At 49.9% G+C, this 16,097-nt stretch overlaps 1 protein-coding gene across 1 annotated transcript in view; it reads left to right on the top strand.

The window, feature by feature from the left end:
- efr3a (EFR3 homolog A (S. cerevisiae)) overlaps positions 1–16,097 on the top strand; it is a 216,090-nt gene that overhangs the window by 134,223 nt on the left and 65,770 nt on the right. The window contains exon 7 of the mRNA XM_056293933.1: positions 12,095–12,173. Within this exon, the coding sequence (XP_056149908.1) occupies positions 12,095–12,173 (79 nt within the window). The remainder of the gene's footprint in view (positions 1–12,094; positions 12,174–16,097) is intronic.

Below are 16,097 nucleotides of genomic sequence, written 5' to 3'. Positions count from 1 at the left end.
AGGAATGGTTCAGGTTTTATATGGGAATGGTTCAGGTTTGATACGGGAATGGTTCAGGTTTGATACGGGAATGGTTCAGGTTTGATACGGGAATGGTTCAGGTTTGATACAGGAAGGTCCAGGTTTGATACGGGAATGGTTCAGGTTTGGTACGGGAATGGTTCAGGTTTGATACGTGAATGGTTCAGGTTTGATACGGGAATGGTTCAGGTTTGATACGGGAATGGTTCAGGTTTGATACGTGAATGGTTCAGGTTTGATACGGGAATGGTTCAGGTTTGATACGGGAATGGTTCAGGTTTGATACGGGAATGGTTCAGGTTTGGTACGGGAATGGTTCAGGTTTGATACGGGAATGGTTCAGATTTGGTACGGGAATGGTTCAGGTTTGATACGGGAATGGTTCAGGTTTGATACGGGAATGGTTCAGGTTTGGTATGGGAATGGTTCAGGTTTGGTACGGGAATGGTTCATCTCATGTTGGTTGAAGACTCTAAACTCATTATATAGGGATTTCTGAAATATCTATGGAGAAAAAGGAACGGGACGTTTACTTCCAGATCCAGGTCTTCAGAAAAAGTTGGCGGTCAGGTTTCAGCGCTGTATTATAGGTGAATGTTAGAATAACATAGCAACGTACCCCCCCCAACCACCCCTCCCGGGGGGGGGGGGCAATAGTAGAAATAGAAGTAGAGTTAGTATCTTTAATTAAAACTGCAGCAGAATCAGTTGCAGTATTAGTGTAAGTAGTGCTAGTACTGGCAGTACTAATAGAAGCATCATGAGTAAGCAGCAGAAGCAGTGGTTCTAGTGGTGATAGTGTCAGTAGCGCTGGTACTGGGTAGCAGTCATAACAACTGTATTAGCACTTTCAAGAATGTGTGGTAGTTTTATTTGCACCTGTAGCGCTATTAGCAGCTGCACCCAAGTGTCAGTGGCAGAAGTTGTAGTATTTAGTGTTAGCAGTAGCAGCAGTAGTAGTAGCAGTAGTAGTAGTTGTACTTGTAGCAGTTAGTACCAATTGCAGTGGTAGCGGCTGTATTTGTACTTGTAGCAGCAGTTGTAGTTGCAGTTGTTGGAGGGGGGAAGGAGCGTTGTGAGAGAGGAGCGGCAGTGTGTGTGTGTGTGTGTGTGCGCTGTGTGAGGGTGAGTCAGTTAGTGTTTGTGTGTTTGTGTCGGTGTGTGTGAAAGGCGAGAGAGAGAGAGTGTGAGATGCAAAGTGACAGAAGGAGGATAGCGGGGCCTCTAGGGGCCATTATAGAGGAGAAGTCATTACCAGTGTGAATGCCCCGTGCTCCCAGGGGCCGTTTTGGGAGATAACTGGGCTCATTCCTCTCACCCCGCACTTTAATGCATGGGCATGCTCAGGCACACACACACACACACACACACACACACACACACACACACACACACACACACACACACACACACACACACACAAACACACAGGAAATTGCCTCCTGTGTATATCCATCCACACAACATCTTACACATGCAGACGGTTCACTTTCTCTCTCCTTTTGCTTGTGTGTGTGTGCGTGTGTGTGTGTGTGTGTGTGTGTGCGCATGTGTGCGTGTGTGTGTGTGCGTGAGGGAGAGAGAGACGTGACACTGTTAAATTATTTGTCAGATCGTACTACAGTTGTGAATTCTGACTCATCATTGAGGGCTGCCTCCAAACAGCCGACCAAATGTTAGTCAATGAGAAGAATCCTTATAATTTATCGGTATCATTTATCATTATCAGTATCATTTATCAGCACCATTTTCATTTAGGGCTGAAGAAGAAAAACGAGAAGAATTTTGGCTTATCATTTAGAGCTGCCTCCAAATAGTTGACCAAACATTAGTCAGTGAGAAGAAGAATCATTTACTCAAATCAGTATCGTTTGTCATTATCATTTAGAGCTGCCTCAAACACTCTACCAAACGATAGCCAATGAGAAGAAGGATCATTACGCTCCAGCATCCCCGCGACCCTGACAGCAGGGTAAGCGGTTAAGATAATGGATGGATTTTCATTTAGGGCTGAAGAAGAATGAGAAGAATTTTGACTTATCATTTAGAGCTGCCTCCAAATAGTCGACCAAACATTAGTCAGTGAGAAGAGAATCATTATCATTTATCGTTGTCATTTTCATTTAGGGCTGAAGAAGAAGAAGAATTTAACTTATCATTTAGGGCTGCCTCCAAATAGTCGACCAATCGTTAGTCGATGAGAAGAGTCTCGGTCGACCAGGCTTTCATTGGTCGCTTAATTGCAAATAAAAAAACCTGTATGAAACTTGTGAAGTGGCGACACCCACGGTCAGGCGGCCAGTCAGGAAGAGGTATTGGCGTGTACACGGCATGTCTGGTGGATTGCTCCCTCCAGGTCTGAGGCCATGGTTCTCTACCGGAAAATGGTGGGTTGCTCCCTCCAGGTTGGGGATTAGTTGTTGCCTCAAGTGAAGGAGTTCAAGTATCTCGGGGTCTTGTTCAGGAGTGAGGGTAGGATGGAGCGGGAGATTGACAGGTGGATTGGTGCAGCGTCAGCAGTAATGTGGACGTTGTACCGGACTGTTGTGGTGAAGAGGGAGCTGAGCCGGAAGACAAAGCTCTCGATTTACCAGTCAGTCTTCCTTCCAACCCTCACCTATGGTCAGGAGCTTTGGGTGGTGACTGAAAGGATGAGATCACGGATACGAGCAGCTGAAATGAATTTTCTCTGCACGGTGTCTGGGCTCAGCCTTAGAGATAGGGTGAGGAGCTCGGACACGGTGTCTGGGCTCAGCCTTAGAGATAGGGTGAGGAGCTCGGACACGGTGTCTGGGCTCAGCCTTAGAGATAGGGTGAGGAGCTCGGACACGGTGTCTGGGCTCAGCCTTAGAGATAGGGTGAGGAGCTCGGACACGGTGTCTGGGCTCAGCCTTAGAGATAGGGTGAGGAGCTCGGACACGGTGTCTGGGCTCAGCCTTAGAGATAGGGTGAGGAGCTCGGACACGGTGTCTGGGCTCAGCCTTAGAGATAGGGTGAGGAGCTCGGACACGGTGTCTGGGCTCAGCCTTAGAGATAGGGTGAGGAGCTCGGACACGGTGTCTGGGCTCAGCATTAGAGATAGGGTGAGGAGCTCGGACACGGTGTCTGGGCTCAGCCTTAGAGATAGGGTGAGGAGCTCGGACACGGTGTCTGGGCTCAGCATTAGAGATAGGGTGAGGAGCTCGGACACGGTGTCTGGGCTCAGCCTTAGAGATAGGGTGAGGAGCTCGGACACGGTGTCTGGGCTCAGCCTTAGAGATAGGGTGAGGAGCTCGGACACGGTGTCTGGGCTCAGCCTTAGAGATAGGGTGAGGAGCTCGGACACGGTGTCTGGGCTCAGCCTTAGAGATAGGGTGAGGAGCTCGGACACGGTGTCTGGGCTCAGCCTTAGAGATAGGGTGAGGAGCTCGGACACGGTGTCTGGGCTCAGCATTAGAGATAGGGTGAGGAGCTCGGACACGGTGTCTGGGCTCAGCCTTAGAGATAGGGTGAGGAGCTCGGACACGGTGTCTGGGCTCAGCATTAGAGATAGGGTGAGGAGCTCGGACACGGTGTCTGGGCTCAGCCTTAGAGATAGGGTGAGGAGCTCGGACACGGTGTCTGGGCTCAGCCTTAGAGATAGGGTGAGGAGCTCGGACACGGTGTCTGGGCTCAGCCTTAGAGATAGGGTGAGGAGCTCGGACACGGTGTCTGGGCTCAGCCTTAGAGATAGGGTGAGGAGCTCGGACACGGTGTCTGGGCTCAGCCTTAGAGATAGGGTGAGGAGCTCGGACACGGTGTCTGGGCTCAGCCTTAGAGATAGGGTGAGGAGCTCGGACACGGTGTCTGGGCTCAGCCTTAGAGATAGGGTGAGGAGCTCGGACACGGTGTCTGGGCTCAGCCTTAGAGATAGGGTGAGGAGCTCGGACACGGTGTCTGGGCTCAGCCTTAGAGATAGGGTGAGGAGCTCGGACACGGTGTCTGGGCTCAGCCTTAGAGATAGGGTGAGGAGCTCGGACACGGTGTCTGGGCTCAACCTTAGAGATAGGGTGAGGAGCTCGGACACGGTGTCTGGGCTCAGCCTTAGAGATAGGGTGAGGAGCTCGGACACGGTGTCTGGGCTCAGCCTTAGAGATAGGGTGAGGAGCTCGGACACGGTGTCTGGGCTCAGCCTTAGAGATAGGGTGAGGAGCTCGGACACGGTGTCTGGGCTCAGCCTTAGAGATAGGGTGAGGAGCTCGGACACGGTGTCTGGGCTCAGCCTTAGAGATAGGGTGAGGAGCTCGGACACGGTGTCTGGGCTCAGCCTTAGAGATAGGGTGAGGAGCTCGGACACGGTGTCTGGGCTCAGCCTTAGAGATAGGGTGAGGAGCTCGGACACGGTGTCTGGGCTCAGCCTTAGAGATAGGGTGAGGAGCTCGGACATCTAGAGGGAGCTCAGAGTCAAGCTGCTGCTCCTTTGCGTCTAAAGGAGCCAGTTGAGGTGGTTCGGGCATCTGATCAGGATGCCTCCTGGGTTCCTTCCTTTGGAGGTTTACCAGGCGTAGCCAACTGGGAGGAGACCCCGGGGTAGACCCAGAACTTGCTGGAGGGACTACATGTCTGATATGACCTGGGAACGCCTTGGGATCCCCCAGGAGGAGCTGGAGGGCGTTGCTGGGGGGAGGGACGTCTGGAGTGCCCTACTTAGCTTGCTGCCACCACGACCCGACTCCAGAGAAGCGGCTGATGATGAATGAATGAATGAAGTCATTGTGTTGGTGTTACAAGTTCATGAGTTCTGTGATGTTATACTGTCTGCTTGCTGGTTGTTCAGACATTCAAATTCAGCAACACTTCTGCCGGTGTCGACAACAGGCGGCTCGCTTCGTGCATACTCTTGTAGAATTCATATTTGAAAGAGTCATTATGACAGGTTTGGACTTCTCTGTAAGGTAGCACGGTGTTAAAAATGTTCTTTCTCAGCCCCGGAAGTCAAAACCCCACCCAAAAGTTCCTGATCCCTGAACCTCCATGTGGTCAGGTTAGATCTGGACCCTCCCAGTGACCAGCGGTAGAAGACTGTGGTTGAACCGGGCATCTCTTGGGTGACCATGTAGAAGTGTGTCACTGTGAAGAACAGAATAACCAGAAGATAAGTCTGTTTGCTCGTCACACATTTTCTGATCACACGGAGTTCATGTAGCTACTTGTAACGTAGGTACTCCACTACGTAACCTACGTCAAACCTGCGCCGCGGCGTTCTGTCAACACACCCACTCGCTTGATGAACCGGATGGCCTTCTCCTGCCGGTCTTGGTACCACTGCCAGTTATCCGTCATTTCAGTCTGACTCCGTGGCAACTGGAGTGGCTCTTTAAACCCGCCTCTACTTTACATCATTACCCACACCGGCGCTGCTTTCCGCTGTGTTTAATTGTCTCCTCCGATATCAGCGTTGACTCATTTAGTCTTCTTTCCTCTTCCCTCCACGAGGGCCTGGCCTTGACCCCGGGTCCGCCTCGCTAAGTCATTAGCGCTGTGCCACGTGGACTGCTGCAGCTGTGTCTGAACCTAGCTGACCCTCCAGTCCTGCGTGGGGCATCTTTTATTTTTAATTCAATGTCATCTTCACATTTCCTGAGCCGCTGTTTGCCAATTAAGGCCGTTTTCTTTTATTTTAACATCTCTTATCTCACTCTTTCTTTCTCCCTGTCTCTCTCTCTCTCTCTCTCTCTCTAATGGTCATTACTTTCCAGCCTGTCTGTACTCTCTCCCCCCCTCTCTCGCTCTCCCCCCCTCGCTCTCTCCCCCCCTCTCCCCCCGCTCTCTCTCGCTCTCTCTCCTCCTCTCTCTCTTTCTCGAATGGTCATTACTTTCCAGCCTGTCTGTACTCCCCCCCCCCCCCGCTCTCACTTTCTTACCACTACAGAAAATTGCAGATGAACATTTAATGTCCAGGAATTCCCATTATAGACACTACCACTGACCAGCCCTGTAACAAACTGGCCACCATCTCCAACACTGACCATACACAATCTCCAACACTGACCATACACAATCTCCAACACTGACCATACACAATCTCCAACACTGACCATACACAATCTCCAACACTGACCATACACAATCTCCAACACTGACCATATACAATCTCCAACACTGACCATACACAATCTCCAACACTGACCATATACAATCTCCAACACTGACCATACACAATCTCCAACACTGACCATACACAATCTCTAACACTGACCATACACAATCTCTAACACTGACCATACACAATCTCTAACACTGACCATACACAATCTCCAACACTGACCATACACAATCTCTAACACTGACCATACACAATCTCCAACACTGACCATACACAATCTCCAACACTGACCATACACAATCTCCAACACTGACCATACACAATCTCCAACACTGACCATACACAATCTCCAACACTGACCATACACAATCTCCAACACTGACCATATACAATCTCCAACACTGACCATACACAATCTCCAACACTGACCATATACAATCTCCAACACTGACCATACACAATCTCCAACACTGACCATACACAATCTCCAACACTGACCATACACAATCTCCAACACTGACCATACACAATCTCTAACACTGACCATACACAATCTCTAACACTGACCATACACAATCTCTAACACTGACCATACACAATCTCCAACACTGACCATACACAATCTCTAACACTGACCATACACAATCTCCAACACTGACCATACACAATCTCCAACACTGACCATACACAATCTCCAACACTGACCATACACAATCTCCAACACTGACCATACACAATCTCCAACACTGACCATACACAATCTCCAACACTGACCATACACAATCTCCAACACTGACCACATCTGGTCCAGACTTGTACTAGGTTTTGACCTGGTCTTGTTAATTCAAATAAGCTTGCGGACCTTCCCAGTCATTCTCAAATTTGGTTGTGTGTGTGTGCACCTCCGAGTGTCTTCATGAAGTGAATGCAATCCGTCTCTGCAAGGTTCTGATCAGTTCAATGGGGACAGCAAGGTGCTGTAACTACCAGCGCCGGGGGCTCCGGTCCCGGTCCATTTCAGTGGGTGGAGGACAGTGCTAACACTGTGCGGTATACTAGTTCAAATTCACTTCATAGCTTCCGAGGAAGGACCACGATGTGATTAGTGCCACGTTCCCGTCGGCACAACTGGGATGAAAAAACACTGAATATGTGAAAACAGTGACGCCCGACTCTCTTAACATGCAACGGTAAAATCTAACAAACCATGATCTGAATGCAGACTCATCTTTAACAACTCCAATGGAAGGCACGAAGAAAAGGTGCAAGGTGTATTTCAGTTCTCCATGATAATCCACCTCACCTCACCTCACCTATCCCGTAACCCCTCGAGAGGTCGGTGGGGCACCGCTGTTGAAAGTCGAGGCCTGTCCACTCAGCAAAGTCGAGGCCTGTCCACTTGTTGTGGTCTTCATCAGTAGTGTGTCTTGGGCAAAAAGAGTTTGGCGGGGTCCATCCTCTCCAGACTGTTGACCACAGCCGAACTCCTCATCCCGAGGCACGCCTTGGTCCCGAACCCTTGGCCGTTGACCCTAAAGAGTTCTTCCACCCTAGCCGGTGACTTCTGAGGGAAGCCTGTTGCCCAGTGATGCGGTGTTGACACCACCCCCGCACCTCGTTTAGCCGGCCAGCTGAAGCCGTTGCCCGGGGTGGGGCACGAGGAGCCAGACGCGAGAGTTAGGAGGTGGAGGAGGACCAGTGAGCCTGCTATCCTGCAGAGCAGCATCAGCTACCAGGCTGCGAAAGGTACTACCTCCATCCAAAACCCCCAATACCCCACAGCCTCTGAAATGATATATCAGAGAGACGGGCGAGGTGCTACTGTCAGTTTATTAAATGGCGGAGAATTCACTGGTCAGTTGAATTTCTCATTTGGCCCCAGGAGCTCACTGGGAAGTGGCCAATTAGAGGGGGGGGGGGGGTGTTTGTGTGAGAGAGAGAGAGAGACACTGTTAAATTTTTTTCTTTTTTTTGGATTTCCCCCCTTTTTCTCCCCAATTGTACTTGGCCAATTACACCACTCTTGCGAGCCGTCCCGGTCTTTGCTCCACCCACTCTGCCGGTCCGGAGAGGGCTGCAGACTACCACATGCCCCCACCGATACTTGTGGAGTGGTAAAAAAAAGAAAGAAAAACTTTGTTATGAAGAAAAGGAAATAATTTAAACATTATTATAGTTTATAGCCATCTTGGAATTTAAAAAAATCATTAAAATTAAAAAATTAATTAACATTAATAAAATGTTAATCAAAAATTAAAATTAAATTTTATATAAATTATATTTTATATATATTTTTATAATGTGTATATGTAATAAACATCATATGATATATATATAATTATATAAATAATTTATATAACTGAATATATTTTATAAAAATAAAACTTAAAAAAAAAACATTTGGCGTCACCAGCCGCTTCTTTTCACCTGACGGTGAGGAGTTTCGCCAGGGGGACGTAGCGCGTGGGAGGATCACGCTATTCCCCCTTGTTCCCCCTCCCCCCTGAACAGGTGGCCCAACCAACCAGAGGGGGCGCTGTGCAGCGACCAGGACACATACCCACATCCGGCTTCCCACCCACAGACACAGCCAATCGCGTCTGCAGGGGCGCCCGACCAAGCTGGAGATAACACGGGGATTCGAACCGCCGACACCCACCCACTCCATGACGTGCTGGTTGGGCACATCTTATTCATCCGTCGCAGCGTCGAGGACCATCTAGTCCTCCTGCGATGGATGACAGATGACTCGCGCAATGATTAAAGTGAGGAGGAGTTGCGCATCATCAACCCCGCCCTCTCATCCGGGACCACCTACTACCGGTGGCAAGACCGGCGAGACGACTGGCGGTGGCGACGGATGCAGATCCTTCCTCGGGGTTTCTTCCCCGAAGCCTTTCCCTTAGACGAGTACACCCACAAGGCAGCGGAGGTTTGAAATCAGAGTTGTCCTTCTCCTGCATGAGCTGCCTGACGAGACTAACGAGTCCAATCGACCCAGCCGGTTATACGGCCGGGAACCCGGTCTCCCCCGCAGCAGACTGTATGGAAGCAGGAGGTACCACGAGAAGGTGCTGCTGTGGACACACTTGTGTAGGAGCGGCCATAAGCTAAGGTGCTGGTGGACCCGCGGTGATCGCTACACCAGGAGCCGTCCCGCCTCACAGCCGGCGTGCCTTTGAGCCGGGAGCTTTGCGCAGGAGACGGAGAGCGACGGCTGACCTCGGGTCGAGCGGCGGGAAACAAACACGTGGAGGAAACTGTGAACGGGGCTGTGGGGGCGGGGTCGTCTCGTGGTCACGGTGCTCTGTTGGACTCGTTAAGGGACCCGGGAGTATCGGTGGGAACGTGGAAACGAGCGACTCCGGATCCGCGGGGGGCTGAGCTGTGGTGTGGGCTCTGATGGTGTGGTGGTTTCTGGTGGTTTCTGTGCAGACCCGTGTTGGAGGTGTGGAACATCTGTGTGACGGACGGCAGGTTGTGAAGCAGACGACGTGTTTGGGAATGTTGTTGAGGAAAGGCTTCCAGCGTCCCCGCGAGCCTGAGAGCAGGACGAGCGGGGTCGGCGGATGGAAGGACGTTCCCCAGACCCGACTTGAGTGTAACTCCACTGTGAATGCTCTGTCACAGGACTGATGTGTCATGGCGCTACGAGTGGCTGCTGGAAACCAGCATATAGAATGCCACTTGATTGATTGATTGATTGATTGATTGATTGATTGATAGCACACAGGCCTCGTGAGCCTTCACGTTGTCCATCACTATCAGAGTACACCACCAGGAGGCGTGTTAGTCATTTTGCACGTTTTCGCCCATTTAATACAAACCACGCATACTTGACATTACTGCTGAGCCTTTCCCAGAGCGTGCTGCAGGTTGTAGGTGTTGTGTGTCTTTACTTCCCTCCGCACAACCGCTGGTTTCCATTCATCTCCATATAACAATCATCTTGCCGATACTTGAAAAGCCCCTCCCCCTCCATTTATTTCCTCCCCAATTGTATCTGCCCAGTTACCCCACTCTTCTGAGCCGTCCCGGTCTCTGCTCCACCCACTCTGCCGGTCCGGAGAGGGCTGCAGACTGCCACGTGCCTCCACCGATACTTGTGGTGTGGTAAAAAAAGAAAAAAACTTTGTTATGAAGAAAAGGAAATAATTTACAGATTATTAAAGTTTATAGCCATTTTGAAATTTAAAAAAATCATTAAAATTAAAAAATTAATTAACATTAATAGAATTTTAATTGAAAATTAAAATTACATTTTATATAAATTATATTTTATATATTTTTTTATAATGTGTATATGTAATAAACATAATATGATATATATAATTACATAAATAATTTATATAACAATATATTTTATGAAAATAAAACTTAAAAAAAAAACATGTGGAGTCGCCAGCCGCTTCTTTTCACCTGACCGTGAGGAGTTTCACCAGTTGGCGCTAGTACAGCGACCAGGACACATACCCACATCCGGCTTCCCACCCGCAGACACGGCCAATTGTGTCTGTAGGGACGCCCGACCGAGCCGGAAGGTACACGGGGATTCGAACCAGCGATCCTCTTGTTGGTAGGCAACAGAATAGACCGCTACGCTACCCGGACACCCTGAAAAACCTTTTTTAAGATCGGTTCTCCATCATAATGGCCATAATGAGGTGGTTGTCAGAGTTGGGGTATGGTTGTAGGGTGATGCCGATACAAGCAGGGTGGGTTTTGGAGGTTGTCCGGTCTGTCACGTCACCTGTGAAGAACCCAGCACAGCACAGCAGACTGTCTCCACCAGGAAATAGTCCCTGGAGAGAAGGGACTGGCTTACACAGCATGTAAAGGTGGTTGACTTCTTGACGGTGCCGTGGAGCATGAGCTCCTCCCCTGAACATCTGGATTAGACAGTAGGGGACTTGGGTCATTTTCAGACATTTAAACCACTACGGTATGCTTTGGACGACGGTGGAAGTAACGCGAGGTATATGACGTTTGTAGTGAATGGGCTAAAACGTGCAGACGTTGTCTTGCCCTTTAACCGCAGGGTCTGGAGGAGAGACCGGGAAAGTGTGTTACCGGGGGTCCCTGTTGTGTTTTGGGGTTTTTTGTCGTTCTGTGGCTTCCCAGTAGTTGTTCCCTGTGTATTCACTCTGGGAGTTCTGATTTCTGTTCAAAGTACGTAAGTTTTAACATCAACATGCTGTTTCCCCCCAAACCCTTCTACACGTGTCCCATGGGACCTGACGTAGGTTTCACGTGACCTGACGTAGGTTTCACGTGACCTGACGTAGGTTTCATGTGACCTGACGTAGGTTTCACGTGACCTGACGTAGGTTTCATGTGACTTGACCACTCTCCATGCTGACACTGTATGTGTGTGTGTGTGTGTGTGTGTGTGTGTGTGAAGGTCATAAATGTTCCCCAGTGGGGCGTCCGGGTGGTGTAGCGGTCTATTCTGTTGCCTACCCACACGGGGATCGGAGGTTCGACTCCCCGTGTTACCTCCGGCCTAGTCGGGCGTCCCTACAGACACAATTGGCCGTGTCTGCGGGTTGGAAGCCGGATGTGGGTATGTGTCCTGGTCGCTGCACTAGCGCCTCCTCTGGTTGGTTGGGGCGCCTGTTCAGGGGGGAGGGGGGACTGGGGGGGATAGTGTGATCCTCCCACGCGCTACGTCCCCCTGGTGAAACTCCTCACTGTCAGGTGAAAAGAAGCGGCTGGTGACTCCACATGTATGGGAGGAGGCATGTGGTAGTCTGCAGCCCTCCCCGGATCAGCAGAGGGGGTGGAGCAGAGACCGGGACGGCTCAGAAGAGTGGGGTAATTGGCCAAGTACAATTGGGGAGAAAAAGGAGGGGGGGAAATAAAAAAGTATAGAAAGTAGAACATGATGACTTGAGTGTAAACGTGGCGGTTGTTGTTTTAACAAAGCTGAATTAAAACTGAGGATGAAGTCGCTGCATATTTCACTCTGCGTCCTGATTGGTTGATCTGCTTTGTCTCTCCGCCCACTAGGCACCTGGATAACCACCACCTGTGGGACCCCAACGAGTTCGCCGTTTCCTGTTTCAGAATCATCATGTACTCTATACAGGTACAGTACACGCCTGCTCCACCCTCCGGTCCGAGTACAACACACGGGTCTTGCATAGTGGGCCCTTGGCTTTAAATTAGAATTCACAGGGAGCTATGCGTCACCCCCCCCCCCTCCCCTTTTCTCACCAACTGTACTTGACCAATTACCCCACTCTTCCCAGCCGTCCCGGTTGCTGCTCCACCCCCTCTGCTGATCCGGGGAGGAACTACAGACTATCACATGTGTGTGAGACGAGTCTTTAGTGAATTTCAAATGGCACCGAAACCACTCGGCCGACCCGGGGACCCGTCTCACGCTACAGGATTAATTGGTTAGCTTGCCGCTTTTAAACTTAGTTTGGGCAAAACCTGGATTTTGCATCTCGCAGCGGCAGCTCAGTTTTTTTCAGCAGTACGTCGTCATGGTAACGTAACGCTGCAGGCCAGACCCGCTCCGGGGCCGGTTAAGGTCACGGATCTTAAACAGCTGTTAGACCGATCAGCTGTTAGAGCTGCTAGAATTGCCATTATTAAGGACGTCCGGGTGGCGTGGCGGTCTATCCCGTTGCCTACCAACACGGGGGTCGCCGGTTCAAATCCCCGGTTCGAATCCCCATTCAAATGCCCAGCTGCTAAACGTGAATGTAAGAATTTAGCGGCAGCAGGGAATGTGATGCTATCTTGACCGTGGTTATGCAGCGTCATTACAGAACAGTTAGGTCCCTAATGCAGGCTTGCACATTAGTCGATTATTTCCACTTAACGAATGGCCTGAAACTCAAAGGGTTTCCATAAAATTACAAGAAAAGGGAATTGTAAGGCCAAAATGATAACGCTATAAAATACAGCTACACTGCCAGCTGCGGTGTGTTTCTCCGCATGATCAGAAACGTTACGAGAGGCGAGTGAGTCTTGCTGAGCACAGTTTAACTTACATAAACGGTTTTGGTAGATATTCAGTACAGATGAATGTGCTTTTAACATTCAAGGCTTTTGAAAGGACACTACGTGTTCTGTTCGTGGTTTCAACAGCTGCCGTCACTAAAGTCACCAGTTAAAGTGGTCACTCGCTCAACCGAAACACTGGGATAGTGGGAGTCTCTCCTTCCCTAAACACCTCAAATTCTGTTTGTGTAACATGGCGTAACGTACAAAATGTTATGGATGTGGTGAGGGAGGACATGCAGGTGGTGGGCGTGACAGAGGAAGATGCAAAGGACTGGACAAGATGGAAACGGATGATCCGCTGTGGCGCCCCCTAACGGGAGCAGCCGAAAGTAGTAGTAGCAACGTAGAAAATTATTGTTCCAGCAAATCTATATTGGAACGACAGCGACCCCAGCTGCATATTTGCTGTAGATGCATTGCCTCTGCTTTATTACTCATCTCATCTCATCTTCAGCTGCTTCTCCAGGGTGGGGTCACGGTGGCAGCAAGCTAAGTAGGACACTCCAGACATCCCTCCCCCCAGCAACGCCCTCCAGCTCCTCCTGGGGGATCCCAAGGCGTTCCCAGGCCAGATTGGACATGTCGTCCCTCCAGCAAGTTCTGGAATACCCGGGGGTCTACCCCCAGTTGGACGTGCCCAGAAAACCTCCAAAGGAAGGCGCCCAGGAGGCATCCTAATCAGATGCCCGAACCACCTCAACTGGCTCCTTTAGACGTGAAGGAGCAGTGGCTCTGCTCCGAGCTCCCTCCAGATGTCCAAGCTCCTCACCCTATCTCTAAGGCTGAGCCCAGACACCCTACGGAGGAAACTCATTTCAGCCGTTCGTATCCGTGATCTCACCCTTTTGGTCACTACCCAAAGCTCATGACCATAGGTGAGGGTTGGAACGAAGACCGACTGGTAAATTGAGAGCTTTGTCTTCCAGCTCAGCTCCCTCTTCACCACAACGGTCCAGTACAACGTCCACATTACTGCTGATGCTGCACCAATCCACCTGTCAATCTCATGCTCCATCCTACCCTCACTCGTGAACAAGACTCCAAGATACTTGACGTCCTTCACTTGAGGCAACAGCTCATCCCCAACCCGGAGGGAGCAATCCACCATTTTCCAGTAGAGAACCACGGCCTCAGACTTGGAGGTCGCGTTCTGATGATGCCAACAAAACCACATCATCTGTGGAGAGCGGAGATGCAATTCTGAGGTTTCAAAACGGACACACTCCTCACCTTGGCTGCGCCTTGAGATCCCGTCCCTGAATATCACAAACAGCATCGGAGACAAGGGACAACCTTGGTGGGGTCCGACACCCACCGAAAACATGTTTGACTTTGTGCCGAGAATATGGACACGGCTCTCACTTTGGATATACAAGGACCGGATTTCTTGTAGCAACTGCCCCGGTACCCCATACTCCCGCAGTACCCCCCACAGAGTGCCCTGGGGTACATGGTCGTAAGCCTTCTCCAAGTCCACAAAACACATGTAGACTGGCTGGTCAAACTCCCAGGCCTCCCTCAGCACTTCTGCAAGGGTCAAGAGTTGGTCCGTTGTTCCATGGCCAGGACGGAATCCACACTGTTCCTCCTGGATCTGAGGTTCGACAATCGGTCGGAGCCTCCTTTCCAGCTCCCTAGAGTATACTTTCCCAGGGAGGCTGAGCAGTGTGATGCCCCGATAATTAGAGCACACCCTCCGCCCCCCCTTTCTTCTTTTTTTTGCTTTATTGCTGCAGTGCTAAAACCACAGGTGAACGATTAGTCTGCAACTCTGCACAGTGTCGACCAGAGGTTTTGCTAGTCGACCAGTAGACTATTCTGTGAAACCCCTAGTATCTACTAGCCATTATTTGTTGTTGTGGGAAAACAGAAATGTTACGTACTGCACCTTTAAATCGTTTTATCAACGTGGTAGTTTAACAGAAATGTACATTCAGTGCAAATACAATCTACTGATATCGGCAAATTACAGTCGTGCGGTTTAGGAGAGGACCGAAATACACTGATATCCTGTGTTCATTCACCTTTCCCCTTTCAGGTTGTTGTGAGGTTTTGTTTTGTTTTTTTGTGAAGTTTGTGTTTTGGTCAGGTACTTTAAAAAATGTACATACAGACGCGTTTAGCTGTACTCCCCGAACACTGCCGTAATTCCCGAAGTACAAGTTGAACTCAGCAAAAAATGTGTCGTTGCGAGGAAAAAAAACATGTATGATTCACTTCGGCGTAGAATTCTCATTGAATCGGCTCTGTGCGTGACGGTAGTCCACTGACTTCCTGTTTCTACTGCAGTGGTCATACCAGTTTCCTGTTTGTTGGCGTGTGCTGTTGACGGTAGCATGTTTTTCCGTGATGCCTGCAAGATTCACCATGGATGAATGTCAACAACATGCAAAGAACTGTTGACACACCTCCACCTGCACCTCCCAGCAAACGGGGGAAACGCTTCAAGTGGTACATATCAAGTTACGTCCACCTGCCCGTCCGTCCGTCCCTCCGTCCGTCTGTCTGCTCATCCTCATCATGGTGGACGTAACTCGATATGTACAACTTGAAGCCTTTCACCCGTTTGCTGGGAGGTGCACGTGGAAGTCAAGTCAATTTTATGACCGCTGCAGTAGAAACCGGAAGTCCGTGGACTACAGTTACGCACAGAGCCGATTGCGTTACAAGACTAAACACTGCCATCTAGTGGCCGTAGTTGAAACGCGCTTTATTTGTTCGCCAAAATTGCATCAGACAAGTAAAAAAAAAATCAGCGACTTATATTCCGGAAAATACGGTAAGTAAACATAACGTAAAACGGGTTATTATATAGAATACGTGTAGCTAGCGTTGCCGTCCTACAGGTCAGGTTATCGATAGTCCAGTATCTGGACACTCGTCCACGACGAGGTGAGACGTGATCTTGTTGTTTAACTGAGAGCAGAGAAACGGGGGACGGGGGATGATCCTCATTCACTTTGTATGACTCACATAAGTAGCGAAGTGAGCTAGC

This window comes from Lampris incognitus, chromosome 14 (genome assembly GCF_029633865.1).
Source record: "Lampris incognitus isolate fLamInc1 chromosome 14, fLamInc1.hap2, whole genome shotgun sequence".
Lineage (NCBI taxonomy): Eukaryota > Metazoa > Chordata > Actinopteri > Lampriformes > Lampridae > Lampris > Lampris incognitus.
The sequence above is the reverse complement of the archived record's forward strand: the minus strand, read 5'-3'. Positions and strand labels throughout refer to the sequence as shown.